Source organism: Biomphalaria glabrata, chromosome 9 (genome assembly GCF_947242115.1).
Source record: "Biomphalaria glabrata chromosome 9, xgBioGlab47.1, whole genome shotgun sequence".
NCBI classification, from domain to species: domain Eukaryota; kingdom Metazoa; phylum Mollusca; class Gastropoda; family Planorbidae; genus Biomphalaria; species Biomphalaria glabrata.
This window is the reverse complement of record NC_074719.1, coordinates 28,973,167-28,999,116: the sequence shown is the minus strand read 5'-3', so window position 1 is coordinate 28,999,116 and position 25,950 is coordinate 28,973,167. Positions and strand designations below refer to the sequence as shown.

General features: G+C 35.3%; 2 protein-coding genes across 4 annotated transcripts; one reads left to right on the top strand and one right to left on the bottom strand.

Moving 5' to 3' along the window:
• Positions 1-774: 774 nt before the first annotated feature.
• On the bottom strand, positions 775-10,882 carry LOC129928111 (uncharacterized). 2 transcript variants are annotated; one of them, XM_056040739.1, is made up of 5 exons: positions 10,748-10,882; positions 9,100-9,252; positions 7,742-7,865; positions 5,838-5,977; positions 775-1,083 (listed from the first exon to the last, which is right to left on the bottom strand). In XM_056040739.1, exons 2-5 carry the CDS (start codon positions 9,228-9,230, stop codon positions 909-911), a joined length of 570 nt encoding a protein of 189 aa, XP_055896714.1. In that variant the 5' UTR covers positions 9,231-9,252; positions 10,748-10,882; the 3' UTR covers positions 775-908. The 2 variants fall into 2 exon arrangements, with proteins under 2 accessions (XP_055896714.1, XP_055896715.1); XM_056040740.1 differs by having other exon boundaries at positions 9,100-9,293; positions 10,748-10,854.
• A 2,478-nt stretch (positions 10,883-13,360) lies between these two features.
• On the top strand, positions 13,361-25,075 carry LOC106079419 (Golgi-associated plant pathogenesis-related protein 1-like). Of its 2 annotated transcripts, XM_056040741.1 has the most exons (7): positions 13,364-13,589; positions 14,914-14,957; positions 16,751-16,765; positions 20,057-20,160; positions 23,901-24,031; positions 24,476-24,544; positions 24,749-25,075. In XM_056040741.1, the coding sequence occupies exons 2-7, from the start codon at positions 14,943-14,945 to the stop codon at positions 24,880-24,882; spliced, it is 468 nt and encodes a 155-aa protein (XP_055896716.1). In that variant the 5' UTR covers positions 13,364-13,589; positions 14,914-14,942; the 3' UTR covers positions 24,883-25,075. The 2 variants fall into 2 exon arrangements, with proteins under 2 accessions (XP_055896717.1, XP_055896716.1); XM_056040742.1 differs by lacking the exon at positions 16,751-16,765 and having other exon boundaries at positions 13,361-13,589.
• The last annotated feature ends 875 nt before the right edge of the window (positions 25,076-25,950 follow it).

Below are 25,950 nucleotides of genomic sequence, written 5' to 3'. Positions count from 1 at the left end.
CAACCTTCAGGCAGCACCAAAAGCTGGCTTGTTAGTTTCCAAACATTCAGATTCTTCACAGTTCCTGATGCACTGTTCTTCTCTCTATTCTAGTGTCTTCCTGTTTACGTTCACTAGTGCACACCTCAAGCACTTGTGCAAGGCAGGGTTACAACAGTATTCTTGTATTGATAGTCCGACTGAGGACATGATACCACAGGATACAGAGATTTATTCATGTTATTATCTTATCTTATAAATGACATTGAATAAAGTTATTGAATGATTATTGAACTGATGGAACAATCTCTCATTGAAGGAAGAAATCTTTCCCTTCTTGCAGAGTTGATTTTTTTTTAAATGCTTTGCTTTCCGAACAAAAAAGTTGCTTGAAAAGTTTCACATTTCTAAAATTTCATGAGTTTCAATAACTAGTGGCGAACTACAGAGACAAACGGACTGACAGACAAACCACAAAAAATTAATATCGGTTATTCCCCTTTCCGAGAAAGCTAAAAATTTAAAGTTTTTATTAATTAGCAAATTTTTTTTTTTTTCATTCATTACCTTTGCTCCTTTATCAGTCTCCTGAGGTCAACATACAAGATATTTCAGTATGAGAAAAATTTACTGTCGTAGCGAGGAAGTATTGGGTAAAGAAGAGCACTTTCTCTATTCCCAGGGCAATGAACGTTTGTTTGAATGACAAGTCTTACAAAGTGGTTCCCATTGAAAACCTTTCTCTAAATGTGCGTTTCAAACAACTACTTTAGCAAATAGCAAACAAAAATCACATTTAAAAATGTGTAACTTTTTAATTTTCTTTCTCAATTAAACCTTTAAAAAATTGTCTGTCAAAAGAAAGTATAACATAATACAAATGTATAAAAATCAACGAGATTTGATTTTCAAACAAAAAAGACACAAAGTTAATGTCTGGACTTGTGTTTCTCTGACATCCTGAGTAAGGAATACGATTTAGTCCAATGCCTTGTAGTAGGACTCAGGAAGTCGCTCGTCAGATGTCGTTTGTGGGAAAGCCACTTCTGTTCATAACTGTCCAGGCTTGGGTGTGTCCAGAGCTTGGGATAGATCGGAGGTAAACTAGACAGAAGATACAGTGAGTGCACTGATGTAGCATTAAATCATTGTAAGTGAGAACATTGATGTAGCAGGGAATCATTGTGAGTGCATTGTTGTAGCAGGGAATCATTGTAAGTGAGTGCATAGATGTAGAAGGGAATCATTGTAAGTAAGAACATTGATGTAACAAGGAATCATTGTAAGTAAGAACATTGATGTAGCAGGGAATCATTGTAAGTGAGAACATTGATGTAGCAGGGAATCATTGTAAGTGAGAACATTGATGTAGCAAGGAATCATTGTAAGTAAGAACATTGATGTAGCAGGGAATCATTGTAAGTAAGAACATTGATGTAGCAGGGAATCATTGTAAGTAAGAACATTGATGTAACAAGGAATCATTGTAAGTAAGAACATTGATGTAGCAAGGAATCATTGTAAGTAAGAACATTGATGTAGCAAGGAATCATTGTAAGTAAGAACATTGATGTAACAAGGAATCATTGTAAGTGAGAACATTGATGTAGCAGGGAATCATTGTAAGTAAGAACATTGATGTAACAAGGAATCATTGTAAGTAAGAACATTGATGTAGCAAGGAATCATTGTAAGTAAGAACATTGATGTAGCAGGGAATCATTGTAAGTGAGAACATTGATGTAGCAGGGAATCATTGTAAGTGAGAACATTGATGTAGCAAGGAATCATTGTAAGTAAGAACATTGATGTAGCAAGGAATCATTGTAAGTAAGAACATTGATGTAACAAGGAATCATTGTAAGTGAGAACATTGATGTAGCAGGGAATCATTGTAAGTGAGAACATTGATGTAACAAGGAATCATTGTAAGTAAGAACATTGATGTAACAAGGAATCATTGTAAGTGAGAACATTGATGTAACAAGGAATCATTGTAAGTGAGAACATTGATGTAGCAGGGAATCATTGTAAGTGAGAACATTGATGTAACAAGGAATCATTGTAAGTAAGAACATTGATGTAGCAGGGAATCATTGTAAGTGAGAACATTGATGTAACAAGGAATCATTGTAAGTGAGAACATTGATGTAGCAGGGAATCATTGTAAGTGAGAACATTGATGTAACAAGGAATCATTGTAAGTAAGAACATTGATGTAACAAGGAATCATTGTAAGTAAGAACATTGATGTAGCAGGGAATCATTGTAAGTGAGAACATTGATGTAACAAGGAATCATTGTAAGTGAGAACATTGATGTAGCAGGGAATCATTGTAAGTGAGAACATTGATGTAACAAGGAATCATTGTAAGTAAGAACATTGATGTAACAAGGAATCATTGTAAGTAAGAACATTGATGTAGCAGGGAATCATTGTAAGTGAGAACATTGATGTAACAAGGAATCATTGTAAGTGAGAACATTGATGTAGCAGGGAATCATTGTAAGTAAGAACATTGATGTAACAAGGAATCATTGTAAGTAAGAACATTGATGTAACAAGGAATCATTGTAAGTAAGAACATTGATGTAGCAAGGAATCATTGTAAGTGAGAACATTGATGTAACAAGGAATCATTGTAAGTGAGAACATTGATGTAGCAGGGAATCATTGTAAGTAAGAACATTGATGTAACAAGGAATCATTGTAAGTGAGAACATTGATGTAGCAGGGAATCATTGTAAGTGAGAACATTGATGTAACAAGGAATCATTGTAAGTGAGAACATTGATGTAGCAGGGAATCATTGTAAGTGAGAACATTGATGTAACAAGGAATCATTGTAAGTAAGAACATTGATGTAGCAGGGAATCATTGTAAGTAAGAACATTGATGTAACAAGGAATCATTGTAAGTAAGAACATTGATGTAACAAGGAATCATTGTAAGTGAGAACATTGATGTAACAAGGAATCATTGTAAGTGAGAACATTGATGTAACAAGGAATCATTGTAAGTGAGAACATTGATGTAACAAGGAATCATTATAAGTGAGAACATTGATGTAACAAGGAATCATTGTAAGTGATTTTTTCTTCAAAGTGACATGTGTTCATCAATGTGTTTACTACTCAAAATCCAATTAGATTTTTTTAATAAACCTCAAGAACCAATTTGATGTTTTCTGCTGATTTGTGACGTCTGCAGAAACCCATAAAGACAATCAGCATTGCAGATGGAAGTTTCAGAAAATGTTTTTCGATGAATTTTTTTATACTTTTGTAAGAATTGTTATGCCCATCAAAGTTTGAATCTAGCACACACACGAGCAGCATTGAAAAAGAAACGCTGATGTAGCACACACGAGCAGCATTGAAAAAGAAACGCTGATGTAGCACACACGAGCAGCATTGAAAAAGAAACGCTGATGTAGCACACACGAGCAGCATTGAAAAAGGAAGGCTGATGTAGCATCCACGAGTGAGATTGAAAAAGGAAGGCTGATGTAGCACACACGAGCAGCATTGAAAAAGGAACGCTGATGTAGCATCCACGAGTGAGATTGAAAAAGGAAGGCTGATGTAGCACACACGAGCAGCATTGAAAAAGGAAGGCTGATAAAGCACACACGAGCAGCATTGAAAAAGGAAGGCTGATAAAGCACACACGAGCAGCATTGAAAAAGGAAGGCTGATAAAGCACACACGAGCAGCATTGAAAAAGGAAGGCTGATAAAGCACACACGAGCAGCATTGAAAAAGGAAGGCTGATGTAGCACACACGAGCAGCATTGAAAAAGGAAGGCTGATAAAGCACACACGAGCAGCATTGAAAAAGGAAGGCTGATAAAGCACACACGAGCAGCATTGAAAAAGGAAGGCTGATAAAGCACACACGAGCAGCATTGAAAAAGGAAGGCTGATAAAGCACACACGAGCAGCATTGAAAAAGGAAGGCTGATAAAGCACACACGAGCAGCATTGAAAAAGGAACGCTGATGTAGCACACACGAGCAGCATTGAAAAAGGAAGGCTGATAAAGCACACACGAGCAGCATTGAAAAAGGAACGCTGATATAGCACACACGAGAAGCATTGAAAAATTAAGGCTGATAAAGCACACACGAGCAGCATTGAAAAAGGAACGCTGATAAAGCACACACGAGCAGCATTGAAAAAGGAACGCTGATAAAGCACACACGAGCAGCATTGAAAAAGGAACGCTGATATAGCACACACGAGAAGCATTGAAAAATTAAGGCTGATAAAGCACACACGAGCAGCATTGAAAAAGGAAGGCTGATAAAGCACACACGAGCAGCATTGAAAAATTAAGGCTGATAAAGCACACACGAGCAGCATTGAAAAAGGAACGCTGATATAGCACACACGAGAAGCATTGAAAAATTAAGGCTGATAAAGCACACACGAGCAGCATTGAAAAAGGAAGGCTGATAAAGCACACACGAGCAGCATTGAAAAAGGAACGCTGATATAGCACACACGAGCAGCATTGAAAAAGGAACGCTGATATAGCACACACGAGAAGCATTGAAAAATTAAGGCTGATAAAGCACACACGAGCAGCATTGAAAAAGGAAGGCTGATAAAGCACACACGAGCAGCATTGAAAAAGGAAGGCTGATAAAGCACACACGAGCAGCATTGAAAAAGGAACGCTGATATAGCACACACGAGCAGCATTGAAAAAGGAACGCTGATATAGCACACACGAGAAGCATTGAAAAATTAAGGCTGATAAAGCACACACTAGCAGCATTGAAAAAGGAAGGCTGATAAAACACACACGAGCAGCATTGAAAAAGGAAGGCTGATAAAGCACACACGAGCAGCATTGAAAAAGGAACGCTGATATAGCACACACGAGCAGCATTGAAAAAGGAAGGCTGATAAAGCACACACGAGCAGCATTGAAAAAGGAAGGCTGATAAAGCACACACTAGCAGCATTGAAAAAGGAAGGCTGATAAAGCACACACGAGCAGCATTGAATAAGGAAGTCTGCTAAAGCACACACGAGCAGCAATTAAAAAGGAAGGCTGATAAAGCACACACGAGCAGCATTGAAAAAGGAAGGCTGATAAAGCACACACGAGCAGCATTGAAAAAGGAAGGCTGATAAAGCACACACGAGCAGCATTGAAAAAGGAAGGCTGATAAAGAACACACGAGCAGCATTGAAAAAGGAAGGCTGATGTAGCACACACGAGCAGCATTGAAAAAGGAACGCTGATGTAGCACACACACGAGCAGCATTGAAAAAGGAAGGCTGATGTAGCACACACACGAGCAGCATTTAAAAAGGAAGGCTGATGTAGCACACACACAAGTGAGATTGAAAAAGGAACGCTGATGTAGCACACACACGAGCAGCATTGAAAAAGGAAGGCTGATGTAGCACACACACGAGCAGCATTGAAAAAGGAAGGCTGATGTAGCACACACACAAGTGAGATTGAAAAAGGAAGGCTGATGTAGCACACACACAAGTGAGATTTAAAAAGGAACGCTGATGTAGCACACACACAAGTGGGATTGAAAAAGGAACCCAATCAACAATTTGCTGGTTATCATTTCATTTTTTTTCAGGTTCATAAACAATGGCCATTCCTTCCGAAACAAGATAAATGGTGAGCATTGAAGTAAGAGTTAACATTGGCGCTCTATTTAGCCCCCCCCCCTCCCACACACAAACATATACATGACAAAGTGAATGACAAATCTTGTGTGAATAATTTAACTAATATCAGTGGAAGGCAATCTTAAGTTCAGAGACAAAAGAATAATAAATATAGTCTGACACTGTTGTGTGTGTGTGGGGGGGGGGGGCCTTACCATCCAGGCGCCGGCGGCAATGATCCAGTTCCTAAATCTGGTCTTTTAAGACTTGATCGGCTGCTCCAGCTGAATCTCTTTCTCAATCCACCGTTTTTATCAAACAACAAAGTCCGAACGTTGCTGGTGAGTTGAGATTTCTAGGAGGACGACACAAAAGTATTGAGTTACCAAGGATCAAGTCTCAATAGATAGAGACAAGGAATTGGGTGATTGGTTTGAAGTGCTAACACGACTCACAAAACACAGGGCATCTTGTTGACTTGTCAGTGTTTACTAAGGACATCTTGTTGACTTGTCAGTGTTTACTAATGGCATCTTGTTGACTTGTCAGTGTTTACTAATGGCATCTTGTTGACTTGTCAGTGTTTACTAAGGACATCTTGTTGACTTGTCAGTGTTTACTAATGGCATCTTGTTGACGTGTCAGTGTTTACTAAGGACATCTTGTTGACTTGTCAGTGTTTACTTAGGACATCTTGTTGACTTGTCAGTGTTTACTAAGGACATCTTGTTGACATGTCAGTGTTTACTAATGGCATCTTGTTGACGTGTCAGTGTTTACTAATGGCATCTTGTTGACTTGTCAGTGTTTACTAATGGCATCTTGTTGACATGTCAGTGTTTACTAATGGCATCTTGTTGACTTGTCAGTGTTTACTAATGGCATCTTGTTGACATGTCAGTGTTTACTAATGGCATCTTGTTGACATGTCAGTGTTTACTAATGGCATCTTGTTGACATGTCAGTGTTTACTAATGGCATCTTGTTGACATGTCAGTGTTTACTAAGGGCATCTTGTTGACATGTCAGTGTTTACAAATGGCATCTTGTTGACATGTCAGTGTTTACTAATGGCATCTTGTTGACATGTCAGTGTTTACTAATGGTATCTTGTTGACATGTCAGTGTTTACTAAGGGCATCTTGTTGACTTATCAGTGTTTACTAATGGCATCTTGTTGACATGTCAGTGTTTACTAATGACATCTTGTTGACATGTCAGTGTTTACTAATGGTATCTTGTTGACATGTCAGTGTTTACTAAGGGCATCTTGTTGACTTGTCAGTGTTTACTAATGGCATCTTGTTGACATGTCAGTGTTTACTAATGGTATCTTGTTGACATGTCAGTGTTTACTAAGGGCATCTTGTTGACTTGTCAGTGTTTACTAATGGCATCTTGTTGACATGTCAGTGTTTACTAATGGCATCTTGTTGACATGTCAGTGTTTACTAATGGTATATTGTTGACATGTCAGTGTTTACTAATGGCATCTTGTTGACATGTCAGTGTTTACTAATGGCATCTTGTTGACATGTCAGTGTTTACTAACGGCATCTTGTTGACATGTTAGTGTTGTGCTTTACTATGAAAGTCCGTATTTAGTCCACAGTTGAATTTATTTCTATTGACCAAAATCATTTCCCTCGTTTGTAATAGTGTAGAACTTAGTTGTTAACATTGTCCGAGCTTAAAAAATAAATAAATAAACAATTGTATCTCTCGATACCAAGCAACCCGCTTTCCAACATCAAACGTCTGTAATCAATTGAATAAATTATAGGTAGAAGGTGAAACCCTAAATTGACTATTTGTTGTGATAATTGTACCATAAATTATAACTTATAATATCGATTACAATTTACATAAAATAGAAATTCCACAAAAGAACATACACAAAATTGAATCTTTTAATTATTTTTTTAGCTAGAAATGATCCTACACTTCTCAAGAGGAAACTTTGAAACTCTTTTACTATTCCCTTTATCAGATATGGCTGTAGCTTTAGAGATATCCAATGGAAACATATCATGTCTTGGAGAGTGTAGTGTAGATTGAGTTATTTTTCTGATCAAAACAAATCTATTTATTTATGTATTTATGTTGTTGACGTACTGACCAGTTCTTCCTGTGTATATAATGGCTGTATCATTCGTGAGTTGGATGTTGAGCGAGTGACTCGGCTATTAATGTCTTTGATCTTTTCTTCTCTAATCAAACTTGTCAGTAGCTTGGGTTTAAACCTAGCCAGAAATATGAAATGTTGATACCTATGTATGGTAACACCTAGCCAGAATCATGCTTATACTCTCATAGTTAGAGTCTACGTAGGCATAACAAGTGGTTCCCCTTCACACTAGCCTTGGGAAGTCAAAGGATTAAGTGGAATGACGACACTCGGAGAAAGTCCAAACAGTTGAGCAGCACGAGGACCTAGCGAGAGGAAGAATGAGGAATAAGTACGTGATAGTTTCAAACCTCGGACCTAACAGAAATACAGGGCGAGCTTAGCACTAGCGAGATTACACCCCCACCCCCCGCCAATCAAATCGACATTGCTAACTTTTCTGCAATTGTCACATGATGATCAAGTGGTCATTTGACCCACAGAGCGCCCCCCCTCCCCCGCCCGTAGACTACCTCACTCGCTTTATTAACAATCTTAACAGACACGATCGCCTCTGGGCATTTGGTCAACAAAGGTCCGGTTTCATTGTAGAGCTTTCACCAGAACAAAATAAATAAAGAAGCTTCCTTGAGTTGGCTGCTGTTCTCTCCCCTGACAACCATGCTGCCTCTGTCCCACGTGACCCAGTCTCACCAAACTCTGAAGTAGGAGTCAAGTCCTGCAGTTTTCTGACACCTTTCATTTAGTATCTTCTTGCACTGCCATTTCATCTTTCAAGATTTACATTGAAAATAGAAGAAAACTTCGAATAGAGCTTTCAAAAGACATAATTAGAATTTATAAAATAAGATGAAAACTTTTTATCTAGTTGACCCAAAGTCGTAAACACCTACATATCTAGTTGAAAAAGTGTAAAAGGTCAAACACCTACATATCTAGTTGAAAAAGTGTAAAAGGTCAAACACCTACATATCTAGTTGAAAAAGTGTAAAAGGTCAAACACCTACATATCTAGTTGAAAAAGTGTAAAAGGTCAAACACCTACATATCTAGTTGAAAAAGTGTAAAAGGTCAAACACCTACATATCTAGTTGAAAAAGTGTAAAAGGTCAAACACCTACATATCTAGTTGAAAAAGTGTAAAAGGTCAAACACCTACATATCTAGTTTAAAAAGTGTAAAAGGTCAAACACCTACATATCTAGTTGAAAAAGTGTAAAAGGTCAAACACCTACATATCTAGTTGAAAAAGTGTAAAAGGTCAAACACCTACATATCTAGTTTAAAACGTGTAAAAGGTCAAACACCTACATATCTAGTTTAAAAAGTGTAAAAGGTCAAACACCTACATATCTAGTTGAGTAACGATGGCTGGATCTGTAGAAAATCTTTCATCTGTCGACATTCCTTTTGGTCTTGTCGAGCCTCTGTGTGAACTTGTGCTATACACGCTTGTCGCTCGTTGGTAGGAAGATCTCATTGTGGTCAGTTGGTGTGATACACTAGAGAAAGTTATTTCATTGTCGTCAGTTGGTGTGATACACTAGAGAAAGGTATTTCATTGTGGTCAGTTGGTGTGATACACTAGAGAAAGTTATTTCATTGTGGTCAGTTGGTGTGATACACTAGAGAAAGTTATTTCATTGTCGTCAGTTGGTGTGATACACTAAAGAAAGTTATTTCATTGTGGTCAGTTGGTGTGATACACTAGAGAAAGTTATTTCATTGTCGTCAGTTGGTGTGATACACTAAAGAAAGGTATTTCATTGTGGTCAGTTGGTGTGATACACTAGAGAAAGTTATTTCATTGTGGTCAGTTGGTGTGATACACTAAAGAAAGTTATTTCATTGTGGTCAGTTGGTGTGATACACTAGAGAAAGTTATTTCATTGTCGTCAGTTGATGTGATACACTAGAGAAAGTTATTTCATTGTCGTCAGTTGATGTGATACACTAGAGAAAGTTATTTCATTGTGGTCAGTTGGTGTGATACACTAAAGAAAGGTATTTCATTGTGGTCAGTTGGTGTGATACACTAGAGAAAGTTATTTCATTGTGGTCAGTTGGTGTGATACACTAAAGAAAGTTATTTCATTGTGGTCAGTTGGTGTGATACACTAGAGAAAGTTATTTCATTGTCGTCAGTTGATGTGATACACTAGAGAAAGTTATTTCATTGTCGTCAGTTGGTGTGATACACTAGAGAAAGTTATTTCATTGTCGTCAGTTGGTGTGATACACTAGAGAAAGTTATTTCATTGTTGTCAGTTGGTGTGATACTCTAGAGAAAGTTATTTCATTGTCGTCAGTTGGTGTGATACACTAGAGAAAGTTATTTCATTGTGGTCAGTTGATGTGATACACTAGAGAAAGTTATTTCATTGTGGTCATTTGATGTGATACACTAGAGAAAGTTATTTCATTGTCGTCAGTTGATGTGATACACTAGAGAAAGTTATTTCATTGTTGTCAGTTTGTGTGATACACTAGAGAAAGTTATTTCATTGTTGTCAGTTGGTGTGATACTCTAGAGAAAGTTATTTCATTGTTGTCAGTTGGTGTGATACTCTAGAGAAAGTTATTTCATTGTGGTCAGTTTGTGTGATACTCTAGAGAAAGTTATTTCATTTCAGTTTTTTTTTCTGGTCAGTTTTTTTAGCTGGACATAAAGTTCATTGTGGTGAATCAAATAAAATAAGATAAGAAAAGATAAATAGTATTTGATTATAAAATAACTTTTGTAGAATGAAAAAAATATATATATGTATGTATGTATATATATATATATATATATATATATATATATATATATATATATATATAAAATTTAGTTCTTGTATTGAGATCTAGATCTATAATAAATATTTATATTATTATTAATATTTGATCTCGATCTCCATCTAGTACTAACTACATCTTGAATCTCATTTGCATCTTGTAAAGAAATTTATGCTGAGATGTTTGAATTAATTAGATCCCTATAAAAATGTTTCTTACCAAAAGAAATGTTTAATTCTCAAAGTGTAAGTCTTGTTTGTGTTTCAGAAAGTGTCATTTTCAAAGTCAACATTGATCGAGATCTGGCTCGGGAGTGATCCAGGCGTTCAACAAGAACGGACTAAAACAAGTCTTTTAGAATTTCCGCTTACTTAGAATGCGTATTTTTTTAAATATTTTATTTCTTTCTCTCTGAAGTCTAAAAGATGAAGATGTTCCCGCTGTTCTAAGTTCACGATCAACTAAGGCGCCCCTTCGCCCACACTGGCATTGAGGATAGCTGGCAGCAGATGGCTGTGGAAAGAGACTGTTGGAGAGCTCTCACAAAGGCAGCAGGACAAACATTTGAGACTCAAAGACAAGCCATTATTGAAGACAGGCGCAAAGACGGAAAGAAAAATTAAACAGACCGCCATCTGACAACGGCTTTGTCTGCACGAAATGCGGTAAAATATGCAGGTCGCAACTGGGTTTACGTAGTCCTGTGATACACTGCCCTCATCCTTAATCTTCGGAGTGCAAGACATCGTCTTTAAGTTCAGGATCTGTTTTTGTGTCCATACGTTGTCAGCGACGTTGTATTCAATGTCCACAACTGAAAGCTAAAGAATTCAAAAGTTTGGCTTACAAACGAAAGAGAAATGTCCTTTTCAAGAGAGGACAATTTTATTGTAGACCTTCTAAATGGGTAACAACGACAGTCAACAAGGGACATTATTCCTAGATACTAGCATAATCATAGACTTATATATAGGCTACTACTCTAGACTGGACATGGAGATTTTTTAGCACTACAAAAAATGTCGTGAAAATTTTTTAGAAAGTTGGATCAAGGCGTTGTTTTGTAAAGTAGTTAGAAGAAGTAAAGTTGTTGTTTTTTCAACCCTAACCTATGTAACATTTCATTTAATTTTTAGATATAGATCTAGTAATTGAACATAAAAAATAAGAGTACACTAGTCTCATAATTATTGTTTTGTAAATTTCAGATACATAATCTGAAAGATCTAGGTATTCAATCTATTTAAATGTACATAAGATGATTTAAATTATCATGAATTATTTCAATCTAGGATTTTTGAAACATTATCTCAATGGAAACAAACAGGAAATGGCTTTGTTTCATATATTTGCGTGAATATCCGAGAAATAATTTTGCATTATTTCTAAACTTTGAAAACTAAAGATCATTACTTTTCTAAGACAGAAAAGATTGATTGGGGTGACTCCCCTTAGAGCCTGAAAAAAAAGAGTTTACGTACATAAAAATCTCTATATGTATAGGTCTGTGTATCGATCAATCGCGGATAAGAATTTCTTTCCTGTGTCCAGTCTAGGTCTAATATATAAGTCTATGTAGCAGACATTCTAACTCTTCCTTTGTTTTCTGTGCACAGGATACACCAAATAGCTAGCTATTTATAGACATCCGCCATGAGTAAAAAACAAAAACAAATTTAGCCTAAAACTTAGAGGAACATCAAAAAACACAAGATAATAAGAGCTGTAGGTCGTAAACTTCCAAGTGTTATAACATAAACTTACACACAAGCTCAACAGGTTAGCAGGATAACCATGGATTCGAAAAGCTAAACCTATATAAAATTCAAGCTAAACCTAGATGACCTAACAATTTAAACCTAGGTAACAATTCAAGCTAAACTCAGATTATATAAAAAGCTTAAAAGCTAAACCTAGATAACATAACAAGGTAAACCTAGATGACATAACAAGCTAAACCTAGATGACATAACAAGCTAAACCTAGATGACATAACAAGCTAAACCTAGATAACATAACAAGCTAAACCTAGATAACATAACAAGCTAAACCTAGATGACATAACAAGGTAAACGTTAATGACATAACAAGTTAAACGTTAATGACATAACAAGATAAACTTTGATGACAAGCTAAGCCTACAGAAAGGAAGACAGTGGATGCATTTTCCCCACCACCCCCCGACTCTCTTTTTTTAAGGGTGTGGGGAAGGGGGCGGGTCGAGTTTTGCCAAACAAAAAGTGACATTTGTATACAGTATCTCTTTTTTTTTTTTTATAGTTCAACACATGATTATATTGAGCGCCAAAAAAAAAATTCAATAATTTCTCAACGTTCCTAGCCCTAAAGAAATGGTGCTACTCCATTGACTTCCTTGTTCGTCTTACAATCTGCTTTTAAACCAGGACAGTCAAATAGGTCGACAACACTTGCAGGTTTTATTTTGACATTCATTGGTCAAAATGTCTGGGAACGAGGACACTGAGTAGAGCATACTGTGAGGGGGGGGGGGAGGTATATGACAGGTTGTTCTTTTGGAGGATTACAAAAAAAAAAAAAAAAAAAAAAGCATTCCGAGCCATGAAATGTTGCTTTAATTAAACAAGAGAATCAGCTGCGACTTCATCAACGTAGGCAAGAACGACTAGCAGTCAGTAGATAGAGATCAATGGTATGAAAGTGAATGCATTCCACGCGTGTAATATAACACATAAACTAAAAGCGAAATTGTTTGATCTTTGAATCTGTTCCAATAGATCGATATTGAACTTCACCTGAGAGTAAGTGTGAAGTGGAGATAGGTCTGGACTGAGAGAAACTCAGTCAATAATACTTTGGTATCTCAGCCTGCGTGCTAGTCTGTGTATGTGTGTATGTGTCATCAATGGGTGTGTATGACTATTAGTATGTGCTAGTGAATATATTTTTCAACGCAATGTATTTCGAAAGTTTCTGTTTTGAATGAAAACTACAAAACTAACTGTGTGAATGTTGGACTTAGTTTCTACCCAATACACAAGATAATGGACGACCAGGAATAATTCACTTGATAGTCCTAAAGGTAAAACCTCTTTATAGAAATAATGTATCTACATTCTAACGTCTGTGATGTCCAAGATGTTAACTTAGTTTCAATTGGTATTTCTGCTTGGTTTCTAAAAGCTTTCACAGAAAACCTGGGTTTTTCTAAGTTTCGATACTTGGTGTGTAATAATAATAATAAACAAGTTTATAAAGACAATTTGTGTGGAAACACAAAATCAAAATCGGCCCCTAAGTGGTGCACCCATCAGGTAAAAAGGCAGGTTTCAATATTTTCAGAAAGTATATCAGAATGAAATTCTATCAAAGGCAAATGTCAGAGAAGAATGGAGAAAAAAAGGTAGACAGATCCTGTGTGGTGCCCCAAAGGACCAAGGGAAAGGTGAAAGTGAATGTGAAGTTAGATGTGAACCTGGCCTAACTGATGTCTTATAATGAGTACCTAATTGATCTAATTGTTTTGTGAAAAGTCAATCTGTTATTCAAAGCCTCAAGAAAAAAAAACATTTCGTTTTGTGTTTTATGGTCGTGTGTGCACTTCGCAGTTCACGCGATAATATGAAAAACTACTTATTATTTGTTGTTTTAAATTATGTACAACTTATTTGCATAGTAAATAGATTTTTTCTTTTTAAAAAAAAAGTTAACATTTTTTTGTAAATGTACTATTTAGTATGACAGAACTTACCTAACTTAACATTGTAAAAAATAATATCTTTTGATCAAAAATCTAAAACCGTTTGCATAAAAAATGGTAAATTGATATCACCCTTACTAAAACGCCTCCTGTGTTTGTTACTATTAATAGTGAATAGTTTTAAAAATGGTGTATTTTTATGAAAAAAATGCTTGCATAATTGATATAAAAATATCTTTCGCTTTCAGAAAAGAAAAAAAAGTAGCCTTTGCATCAGAACTTTGAATGATCTAAAATATCATGATGTCCGATTTTCATTTTCTGTTCTAGTTTATGAGATCTAAACTGGACGGACGGACGGACATACAGGCCACACAACACTAATAGCGCCTTTTTCCCTTTCTGGGGCCGCTAAAAAACACCTTACTAAAATAGATTTTTACAGAAATCAAATATAGCATATATACCGGTATCTGTGGCTTTATATTATATAACTTTCGTAATTAAAAAAAAAAAATTTGAGGCTGAATGCGACTGACATATATATATATCATTTGTACTTGTAGCAACATAGCCCATTGTTAAACATAGTTTCTCTAGAATAATACGTTTTATTACAATTATTATTAAAAATGAACTTAAGATATTTATCTTACACTGTGAGGTACGAGTTTATTATTATTATTATTATTTCATTCTATTTTAGACTACAGCGAAGTTTATTGTGACATCAATATGGGCTGTAGCACGGTAAGAACAAATAGCGCATTATGGAAGAAATGTAAACAAAACAAAAGAAAAACTGAAATGTTTATGTACTGAATAGATATTACCACTGATCACTGATTCCTAGGCGCTCACTAAGAACCGGATTTGACATATTCGTAACCTGATGACCACTATTAGCCAAAAACAGCAAGCTTTCTATCACACCTTTGTATTTTATTTCGCTATTTCCCCAAAAGGACGCATTAAAAAAATCCCATAATTTCGTATTTTTTTGGTGTAATTTTTTTCTTTTCCCAAAGTTTTAATCATAGACTTCTATAGACTAGATCTAGGCTGGACATGGAGACGTTTTAACACGACAAAAATTGTCGTGAAAATGTTTTAGAAAGTTGGATCAAGATCTAGTAAATGAACATCAAAAATAAGAGTACTCTCGTCTCATAATTATTATTTTGCAATTTTTAGATACATAATCTTCTTTATCAAAAGACAGAATGCAACACTAAATTGTGATTGTTTTGTGTATTTTTGATAATCAATTACTATATGTAGATCTAAAAAATAAAATTATATGTTACATAGGTTAGGGTTGAAAAAAACAAACAACTTGACTTCTTTGAACTACTTGACAAAACCACGCCTTGATCCAACTGTCTACAAAATGTTCACGAGCGATCAGTCGCGGATAAGAATTTATTTCCGGTTTCCAGTCTAGTAGTAGATATAAGTCTATGGTTTTAATATTTTAATTTCTTTTATCTATTATATTTTATTTCATGCTGTATATAGCGTCTTAAAAAAAAAAATTAAAAATGTTTTTCTTGTTTTAATATGCCTAACGTCATTTCCGCTTCCTTTTTAAACGCGGTCTAAATAAATAAAAACATAACCGATCCAGATAACAATAAAAAGATAGGTCTAGATTCTTTTTTTTCCTCTAGAGAGTAAGAGAGAGAGAGAGAGAGAGAGGTAGAGAGAGAGAGAGAGTAAGGAGTCAAATAAACAACTACAATAAATAAACCAGGTTGATATTTCTTCTTATTTAGAGAACAAAATAGAAAAATAAATGCAGAAAAGGAACGGGAATGTGGCATTCAAATGGGACCTTCGAAATATCAAGTTAAAAGTCTATGTTGGAGAAATTACGATGCGCAGGTTAAAAAAAAAAATGGAGGTTCCAGAGAGTGAATAAGATGAATGAGAGAGAGAGAGAGAGAGAGAGAAGGAAAGAGTGAGTGGGCAGTGAAATTTCATTCTAACAGATACACTAATACAAGGACTAAAAAAGTTTGCTAGGTTACGTTAAAATGTGGCCCTTTTATTAAAAAATAAAAAAAGAAGGGGGTGTTCCAGCCGTAATAATCAAAATCAACGTACGTAGCCGGTCTTTACTGCTAGTGTTTATATGTGTATAGGATCAAATATCATTTGAAGATCAACATATAACAAACGTGCATGTAATAGTGTCAACATCGACGAACACAAACTAAAGTGTTGTTGTTTTTGTAATAGTGTCAACATCGACAATTACAAACTAATGTGTTGTTGTTTTTGTAATAGTGTCAACATCGACAAACACAAACTAATGTGTTGTTGTTTTTGTAATAGTGTCAACATCGACAAACACAAACTAATGTGTTGTTTTTGTAATAGTGTCAACATCGACAAACACAAACTAATGTGTTGTTGTTTTTGTAAATTCCTCAACATCTACAAACACAAACTAAAGTTATTTTTTCTATTTTCAATGTTTATTGGGTAACCTGGATGTCTGTGCACTGACCAATGTGTTCTTCTAAATGTATGTAACACAGTCGTCCAATTCTAAAGTAAGTGAATTGTAATAGATGTAGAATCTTGTTGAGATAAAGTGTCGTGTTCTTTTTGTTGTCGTGTTCTTTTTTGTTGTTGTGTTCTTTTTTGTTGTTGTGTTCTTTTTTGTTGTCGTGTTCTTTTTTTGTTGTTGTGTTCTTTTTGTTGTTGTGTTCTTTTTGTTGTCGTGTTCTTTTTGTTGTCGTGTTCTTTTTTGTTGTTGTGTTCTTTTTTGTTGTTGTGTTCTTTTTTGTTGTCGTGTTCTTTTTTTGTTGTTGTGTTCTTTTTGTTGTTGTGTTCTTTTTGTTGTTGTGTTCTTTTTTGTTGTTGTGTTCTTTTTGTTGTTGTGTTCTTTTTGTTGTTGTGTTCTTTTTGTTGTTGTGTTCTTTTTGTTGTTGTGTTCTTTTTTGTTGTTGTGTTCTTTTTGTTGTTGTGTTCTTTTTGTTGTTGTGTTCTTTTTTGTTGTTGTGTTCTTTTTTGTTGTTGTGTTTTTTTTTTGTTGTCGTGTTCTTTTTTGTTGTTGTGTTCTTTTTGTTGTTGTGTTCTTTTTGTTGTTGTGTTCTTTTTGTTGTTGTGTTCTTTTTTGTTGTTGTGTTCTTTTTGTTGTTGTGTTCTTTTTTGTTGTCGTGTTCTTTTTTGTTGTCGTGTTCTTTTTTGTTGTCGTGTTCTTTTTTGTTGTTGTGTTCTTTTTTGTTGTTGTGTTCTTTTTGTTGTTGTGTTCTTTTTGTTGTTGTGTTCTTTTTGTTGTTGTGTTCTTTTTGTTGTTGTGTTCTTTTTTGTTGTTGTGTTCTTTTTGTTGTTGTGTTCTTTTTTGTTGTTGTGTTCTTTTTTGTTGTTGTGTTCTTTTTGTTGTTGTGTTCTTTTTGTTGTTGTGTTCTTTTTTGTTGTTGTGTTCTTTTTGTTGTGTTCTTTTTGTTGTTGTGTTCTTTTCTGTTCTTGTGTTCTTTTTGTTGTTGTGTTCTTTTTGTTGTTGTGTTCTTTTTGTTGTTGTGTTCTTTTTGTTGTTGTGTTCTTTTTGTTGTTGTGTTCTTTTTTGTTGTTGTGTTCTTTTTGTTGTTGTGTTCTTTTTGTTGTTGTGTTCTTTTTGTTGTCGTGTTCTTTTTGTTGTTGTGTTCTTTTTGTTGTCGTGTTCTTTTTGTTGTTGTGTTCTTTTTGTTGTTGTGTCTACCTGAAGGAATCAGACAACAAAATGTTTTTCAGACCACGACTTTTTTTTATCTCTTATCTTTACTAGCTATATATTAGGATCTCTCTCTCTCTTTCTCTCTCTCACTCTCTCTCTTTCTCTTTCAATTATAAAGCACAAATTTGAGATCAAGAAATTATTGGATTGTGTGAGGTAAGGCCTAAAGAAATTATTGGATTGTGTGAGGTAAAACCTAAAGAAATTATTGGATTGTGTGAGGTAAGGCCTAAAGAAATTATTGGATTGTGTGAGGTAAGGCTTAAAGAAATTATTGGATTGTGTGAGGTAAGGCCTAAAGAAATTATTGGATTGTGTGAGGTAAGGCCTAAAGAAATTATTGGATTGTGTGAGGTAAGGCTTAAAGAAATTATTGGATTGTGTGAGGTAAGGCCTAAAGAAATTGTTGGATTGTGTGAGGTAAGGCCTAAAGAAATTGTTGGATTGTGTGAGGTAAGGCTTAAAGAAATTGTTGGATTGTGTGAGGTAAGGCCTAAAGAAATTATTGGATTGTGTGAGGTAAGGCCTAAAGAAATTATTGGATTGTGTGAGGTAAGGCTTAAAGAAATTATTGGATTGTGTGAGGTAAGGCCTAAAGAAATTATTGGATTGTGTGAGGTAAGGCCTAAAGAAATTATTGGATTGTGTGAGGTAAGGCCTAAAGAAATTATTGGATTGTGTGAGGTAAGGCTTAAAGAAATTATTGGATTGTGTGAGGTAAGGCCTAAAGAAATTGTTGGATTGTGTGAGGTAAGGCCTAAAGAAATTGTTGGATTGTGTGAGGTAAGGCCTAAAGAAATTGTTGGATTGTGTGAGGTAAGGCCTAAAGAAATTGTTGGATTGTGTGAGGTAAGGCCTAAAGAAATTATTGGATTGTGTGAGGTAAGGCCTAAAGAAATTATTGGATTGTGTGAGGTAAGGCCTAAAGAAATTGTTGGATTGTGTGAGGTAAGGCCTAAAGAAATTATTGGATTGTGTGAGGTAAGGCCTAAAGAAATTATTGGATTGTGTGAGGTAAGGCTTAAAGAAATTATTGGATTGTGTGAGGTAAGGCCTAAAGAAATTGTTGGATTGTGTGAGGTAAGGCCTAAAGAAATTGTTGGATTGTGTGAGGTAAGGCCTAAAGAAATTGTTGGATTGTGTGAGGTAAGGCCTAAATAAATTGTTGGATTGTGTGAGGTAAGGCATAAAGAAATTATTGGATTGTGTGAGGTAAGGCCTAAAGAAATTGTTGGATTGTGTGAGGTAAGGCCTAAAGAAATTATTGGATTGTGTGAGGTAAGGCTTAAAGAAATTATTGGATTGTGTGAGGTAAGGCCTAAAGAAATTGTTGGATTGTGTGAGGTAAGGCCTAAAGAAATTATTGGATTGTGTGAGGTAAGGCCTAAAGAAATTATTGGATTGTGTGAGGTAAGGCCTAAAGAAATTATTGGATTGTGTGAGGTAAGGCCTATGTCTGTTAGATAAACAAGTGAGCAACAAAACAAAAGAGAACATTGTATGTTTCAACACAACAAAAAGAGAACATTGTATGTTTCAACACAACAGAAGAGAACATTGTATGTTTCAACACAACAAAAAGAGAACAGTGTATGTTTCAACACAACAAAAAGAGAACATTGTATGCTTCAACACAACAGAAGAGAACATTGTATGCTTCAACACAACAGAAGAGAACATTGTATGTTTCAACACAACAAAAAGAGAACATTGTATGTTTCAACACAACAAAAAGAGAACATTGTATGTTTCAACACAACAAAAGAGAACATTGTATGTTTCAAGACAACAAAAAGAGAACATTGTATGTTTCAACACAACAAAAGAGAACATTGTATGTTTCAACACAACAAAAGAGAACATTGTATGTTTCAACACAACAAAAAGAGAACATTGTATGTTTCAACACAACAAAAAGAGAACATTGTATGTTTAAACACAACAAAAGAGAACATTGTATGTTTCAACACAACAGATCGCTCAGGCTTTGAAATGACGTCATAAAAGGAACATCTATAAATAGAATGGGAAAGAAAAAAATTCGCATAAAAACCGCTGCGCCAAGGGCCACTGGGGCCACCTTCCAACTTCCTTTGTTAACTTGCTCTTGTTTAATTCTGAACAGAAGAACAACACACGCATCCTGTCTCTGCAAGAGTTACGGAAAGATGTTCTTTTAGCTCATAACTCTTTGAGAAAACAACACAAACTGCCTCCTGCACAGTTCAGGTAAGCTCTGAGTTTATCTACTTATACAGTACAGGATTAAGTTTTCTAATACAATAAATTCAAGTCTTTTGTTGCCCTCAAAGTGATTTTGAACTTAACTAAATGTACCTGTTAAATTATTATTATTATTATTAAATGTCAAAAAACCCAGAGAAAGGATAATCGATTTTCGTAGGGAAAAGAAGGAAAAAGATATTGTTTCTGTAGCTGGAGAGACTATTGAAATAGTGCAAACTTTTAAATACCTTGGTACTATCCTAAATAATAAACAAAATTTTACTGCAAATACTAATTATATCAGCAAAAAAGGGCAGCAAAGATTTCGATTACTAAGAAAACTGTCCTCGTTTAATGTTAGCGAAAAGGCCTTGGCTATGTTTTATCACGCTCACATCTGCAATATTTTAAGTTTCAATATCACTGCCTGGTATGGCAATCTGAGCATTGAAAATAAAATTAAACTTTATAGAATCCTAAATGCTGTTGGTAAAATCATTGGCAAAAAAAAACAAACCCCATTAGGGCAGTTGTTTGAGACAAACATCTATAAAAAAGCTAAAAAGATTCTAGGAATAAAAAATCACCCTTTCTGTCAGGATTTTGTGATTTTACCATCACAAATGAGATACAAGACACCGATAGCAAAGACAAACAGACACAAACACTCTTTTGTTCCCCTGGCAATCAAATCATTAAATAAGAACAATCTGATATAAACTTTGTCACATGTAAATTATGAGTGAGTCTGGTGTGAATGTACATTTTGGTTTCTTATAGTTATAAATTATATTGTTTTTTTGTTTGGTGTAATGCACAAATTGTAAGACAAATTTCCATACGGATAATAAAAGATATTATTATTATTATTACTATTTTTACAATGCTTATATCAACTTACTCTGTCTGTTGTCTGTCTAGTCAAAAGTTTGTACACGTGATTTCTCCCACACCCAAACTCGAATCAAACTGAAATCGTGCCAAATTATTGCTTTTACCTGACAACACAAAAATCAATTTAAAAAAAATTAACCGATCAGTAAATTAACTGTCGGTAATAAATTATTTTGTTTGGTATGTCGAACAAGGGAAAGAAATTGTAATTAGCTGAAGTGGTGGTGAAATTATATCTAAGCTTTACTAATACTTTTTTACGTTAATCTAATATAGATTACATCTTGATTCTAGATATAAAAGTAGATCTAGACTAGATCTTAAGATTTCTAAATCAGAACACTAGGTCTAGAGTCTAGTGCTAGATCTAGATGTCCATATAATTATATCAATAAATAATCGTTAAACTATGCCTTGCCCGATGGCCGATTTGTTAACGACATACTTTCACGAAGATGAGTGTCAAAATCACGGGCTCGATATCCGGGTTGAATCCAATATATTTCTTTAAAACGTATTTTTAAATATTTAATTATATTTTAAATTGTATAATAGAGGTATTGTTTATTTTAAAAAAGTATTTTTCAATGGTTTTCTTGTTTTTTCACATCAACTGTCAAAAAATATGTAACCCCACCCCTTTTCTTTTTTGCATCCTTTGCGTCTTTCCACTCTGGCACATAGTTTCCTGGCAGACCCCCCCCCCTTTTTTTTAATTTGTTTCCAATGAAACGGTCCGGATTTTGTCGCTTCCCAAATATACTTTTGACATGTAAATTGTAGTATCTGTTAGGTTCAACAATTCAATTTCTATCGCTCTCCCTCCACAGACCTTATAGTTCATTGAATTCTTTTTTCTCTCCCCTTTTCGCCTATTGATATTGTAATAACTTAAGTGAGGCAACTCAACGAGACATAGCCGTTTATTTACACGACATCACAGGTACACAAAACAACATCTATCTTAGGCACAATCTCTCCATATTGGCTCTCTACTTGGGCGGAAGTCGTTCTCCTCTTTCTAATGTTGACATCCTTTTAGGTCTAGTCTATCACAGTGCGCACCTTCTAGCACTAGCCTGGATGGCGGTGCGCATTGCAGAGTTATAACAATATGATTATTTGGCAAAACGTTTAGTAGGCGCTCTGGACTGTCGACTCGATGGTCTATGGATCGAACCCTGCTAGCCGTCGTCTTCCCGAAGTCATGTTAGTCTCATGAATCTTTCAAGAACTCTCTATCTCTCTACCCAGCCAAACCTAATGCTTGTTAATAACGTAATAATACAACCCCCACTCTCCCCTCAAGTCAATGTTGAAAACTTTTGATTGGCTTTAAGTTTGATTTAGTTTGGAAAAAAAAGTGAAATGTCTTCCCTTCTCCCCCTCGCTCAATAAAAAACAAATTTTAGATATACATTTAATATGCCTCACATTGACTGTTGGAGCGTTAGTTTTAGATATATAATACATCTCCATTGATATCTAATCTTTTATATAAACTACAGAAGTTGCTTTTACAGAAGATAGTTGTAATAAAATAATCCTTCAGATGCTAAAGACTTCTTATCTAGATGTACATGGTTTTAAAAAAACCCAGTAAATTTGTAGACACAGACCTATATATATATATTATACCTAGACTGAAAAAACGGAAACCAATTCTTATCCGATAATGATCAGATCACAGACCTAGATATACAGATTGTTATGTACGAAACTCTTTTTTCAAGTTGTAAGGGAAGTCGTCCCCAATCTAGGAAATAGATCTTTAGTTTTCAAAGTTTAAAACATTAAATTATATGCTACATAGGTTAGAGTTGAAGAAAATAACTTTCTTATAACTATTTACAAAACCACGCCTTGTTTCATCTTTTCGAACATTTTCACGACATTTTTGTGTAATGTTATAATATCTCCATATCCAAAATAGATATGACATATATATATTGGTGTATGGTGTAGAATTAAAATTAGGCCTATAAGCTGAATCGAGTAGGAAGAACTACAAGTTTTTTAGCTTTTAATAATTATAATAATTATAATAATTTTATTTATAAAGCGCTGTTAACAAACAAAATGTAGGCTCAAGGCGCTGTGATAACATTACAAACACAAACACGACAGCTACAATGACAATTAATCTAAAAAAGTTTTAAACAGATAGGTCTTAATGTTCTTCTTAAAAGTTGTGTAGCATGTTGTCTGTCTGAGATCAATGGGGAGTGAGTTCCAAACCTTTGGTCCGTGCACTGAAAAAGCCCGCAGACCGTAGCTTTTGATGGAGAAACGTGGCACCACTAAAAGCGTTGAGTCCATTGAGCGCAGGGCTCTCTGGGGGACATATGGATAAGGTACAAGGGCGTCTCATTGTTATATGTACACTGATGACAAAGTGTGGCGACCTTGTAATCGATTCTCGCTTTCACGGGAAGCTAATGGAGCGTGCGCAAGAGCGTAGTAGCAGAATCTCGTCTTGTTTTTCTAAGGACTATTCGTGCGGTATTGTTCTGTATATGTTGCATCTTGGCTATTAAGAAAGAGAATGTGTACATTTTGTATTATGTTATATTTCAAAAACATATTGGGTCGAAATTGCAACTAAAGAATAGTTATGGTAAATATAACCAATCAAGGAAATATCTTAGTAGTTAGTCCTATACCAAGTTAAGTGATGACAGGTGGAAATCTTCGTATTTGTGTCCACAGCAAGCGAGAGAATCAGCACCCTTGTCAATATCCTATAATAAATGTCTCATCTCATTGACATCACTAATGTCACTATTTCCTACTTGATTGGGACTTCAAGCTCGCTGTTAGAAATATTTGTCTCTTATTGCTTCTCTCAGTGCTCAGCTGAACACCATGGCACAAACATGGGCAGACAACCTAGCAGAGACTAACACTTTTCAGCACAGCCCACAAGATCACAGGAAAGGCGCAGGAGAAAATCTTGCTGGACATAACGAATTAATTAATGGTTAGTGATGTTTGCAGAAATAGATAATGAATGGTTAGCGGTTTTAAGTTAATATTCTAGAGTTTCCTGATGAGCTAAGTTTTTTTTTTTATAGTTGCTTGAAACACAGAAAGACTAGAAGAATGACTTGAAACACAGAAGGACTAGAAGAATGACTTGAAACACAGAAAGACTAGAAGAATGACTCGAAACACAGAAGGACTAGAAGAATGACTTGAAACACAGAAAGACTAGAAGAATGACTTGAAACACAGAAGGACTAGAAGAATGACTTGAAACACAGAAAGACTAGAAGAATGACTTGAAACACAGAAGGACTAGAAGAATGACTTGAAACACAGAAAGACTGCTGTTCCTAACATAAATGATATTTAAAATTAATGTTGAATTGTTTCTAAAAAACTAGTGACGAACACTGTACTAAAAGTATTGATTCTATTTAAGGTGAAGGTCTTGTACAGATGTGGTCACGTGATCAGAGACATTCAATGTTTGGAGAGAGACAGGGAATAGGTAATACTGTTTATTGTTGCTCAATGTTAGAACTCACATTTGCAAAATACATGTCAGCAGTGAACTGGGCTGTTTATATTAACTACTTGACAACTGTGATTGAACCTTAGGTGATGTTCAAGACACTTTGAACATTATTTTTTGAATACAAGAAATTGAACGATTCTCATTGACCTTCTCTACGTTTGTCTTTATCTATTCCAGCCCACGTGACCTATGACCTGTGCAAAGACTGGACACATATGGGACTAGGGCGGTCACGTGAACGAGGAAGTAATGGCATGTACATTTATGTTGCTAATTACCTCCCTGGAAATGACTGGATGACGTCACTTTGACTCAGACCAGCATTATGAAGACTTCTGGCTATGCAATCAATGTAACATTTGGAACTCAGTGACGCCTGGCTGTCTTATTACTTCATCATAGCAGCTATTTCTCTACTATCATTGGATCAAGAAAGACTTTAATAAATAATAACATTTTATAATCCATAAATTAAAAATAAAGGATTAAAAGTATGTAAAAATGCGAATGACTTTGTTAGTATGCAATCACCTCTTGACAAGAAATTGTTGTAGTTTGTCTTCCCTTGCAATAAAAGAAGCACCTGAGTCGTGCTTACCCACTGTGTTTTGTGTGGAATGTTGTACCATCAAGTCACATTTCTTTCTTAAAGAATACAACTGCTATATGTCAAGTTTACTCAGGCGGTGCCAATACAATTGTGGGGGCTTTGTAAAAGAAACCTTTGACTCAATGCTAACTCTAAAGGCGACACAAATAAGTCTATTCCTAAACATTGCAGGAACATTGTTGTAGTCTCGACTAGTTTCTGAACCGACCCGATTTTATTTTCACAAGATCAGATTTAGTGAAATAAAGTAATTTCGGATTAAGGGCCGATCCTAAAGTGTGACTGACAATCGAGGCACAAGTAGCGTAAATATATCTTTATTAGGTGTATTTATCGTAATATTATCCTCATGTTAAGCGAGACCTCTTGTAGTAGGCCTGTTTTGGTCAGCTTAAGACATCAACAGAACGACGCTCAAACATATCTAATTTTGTTCACAAACTTTTATTTCTCCACAAAAATAGGACCGCCCCCCCCTCCCAATTAAAGGGTCTAGGTGGAAAGGGCACCTCTCCCCACCCCGCCCAATCGAACAACAGGGGAACGACATAATATAAAGATCGGTACAAATATTAATAACAAGTTTTAATCATATATGTATTTGAGTCTGTTAACAAGCTGGGATTCTACAAACAAATTGGACCGCCCCCCACTCGAAAATTTATTGTAAGGGTGGGGGCGGGATTGATGCCATCGCGCCCTCCCCTCCCCACCAAACATACTAGAAGGGGAATACAAAATAATTCCACAAATAGGTTGAACTAGAAAT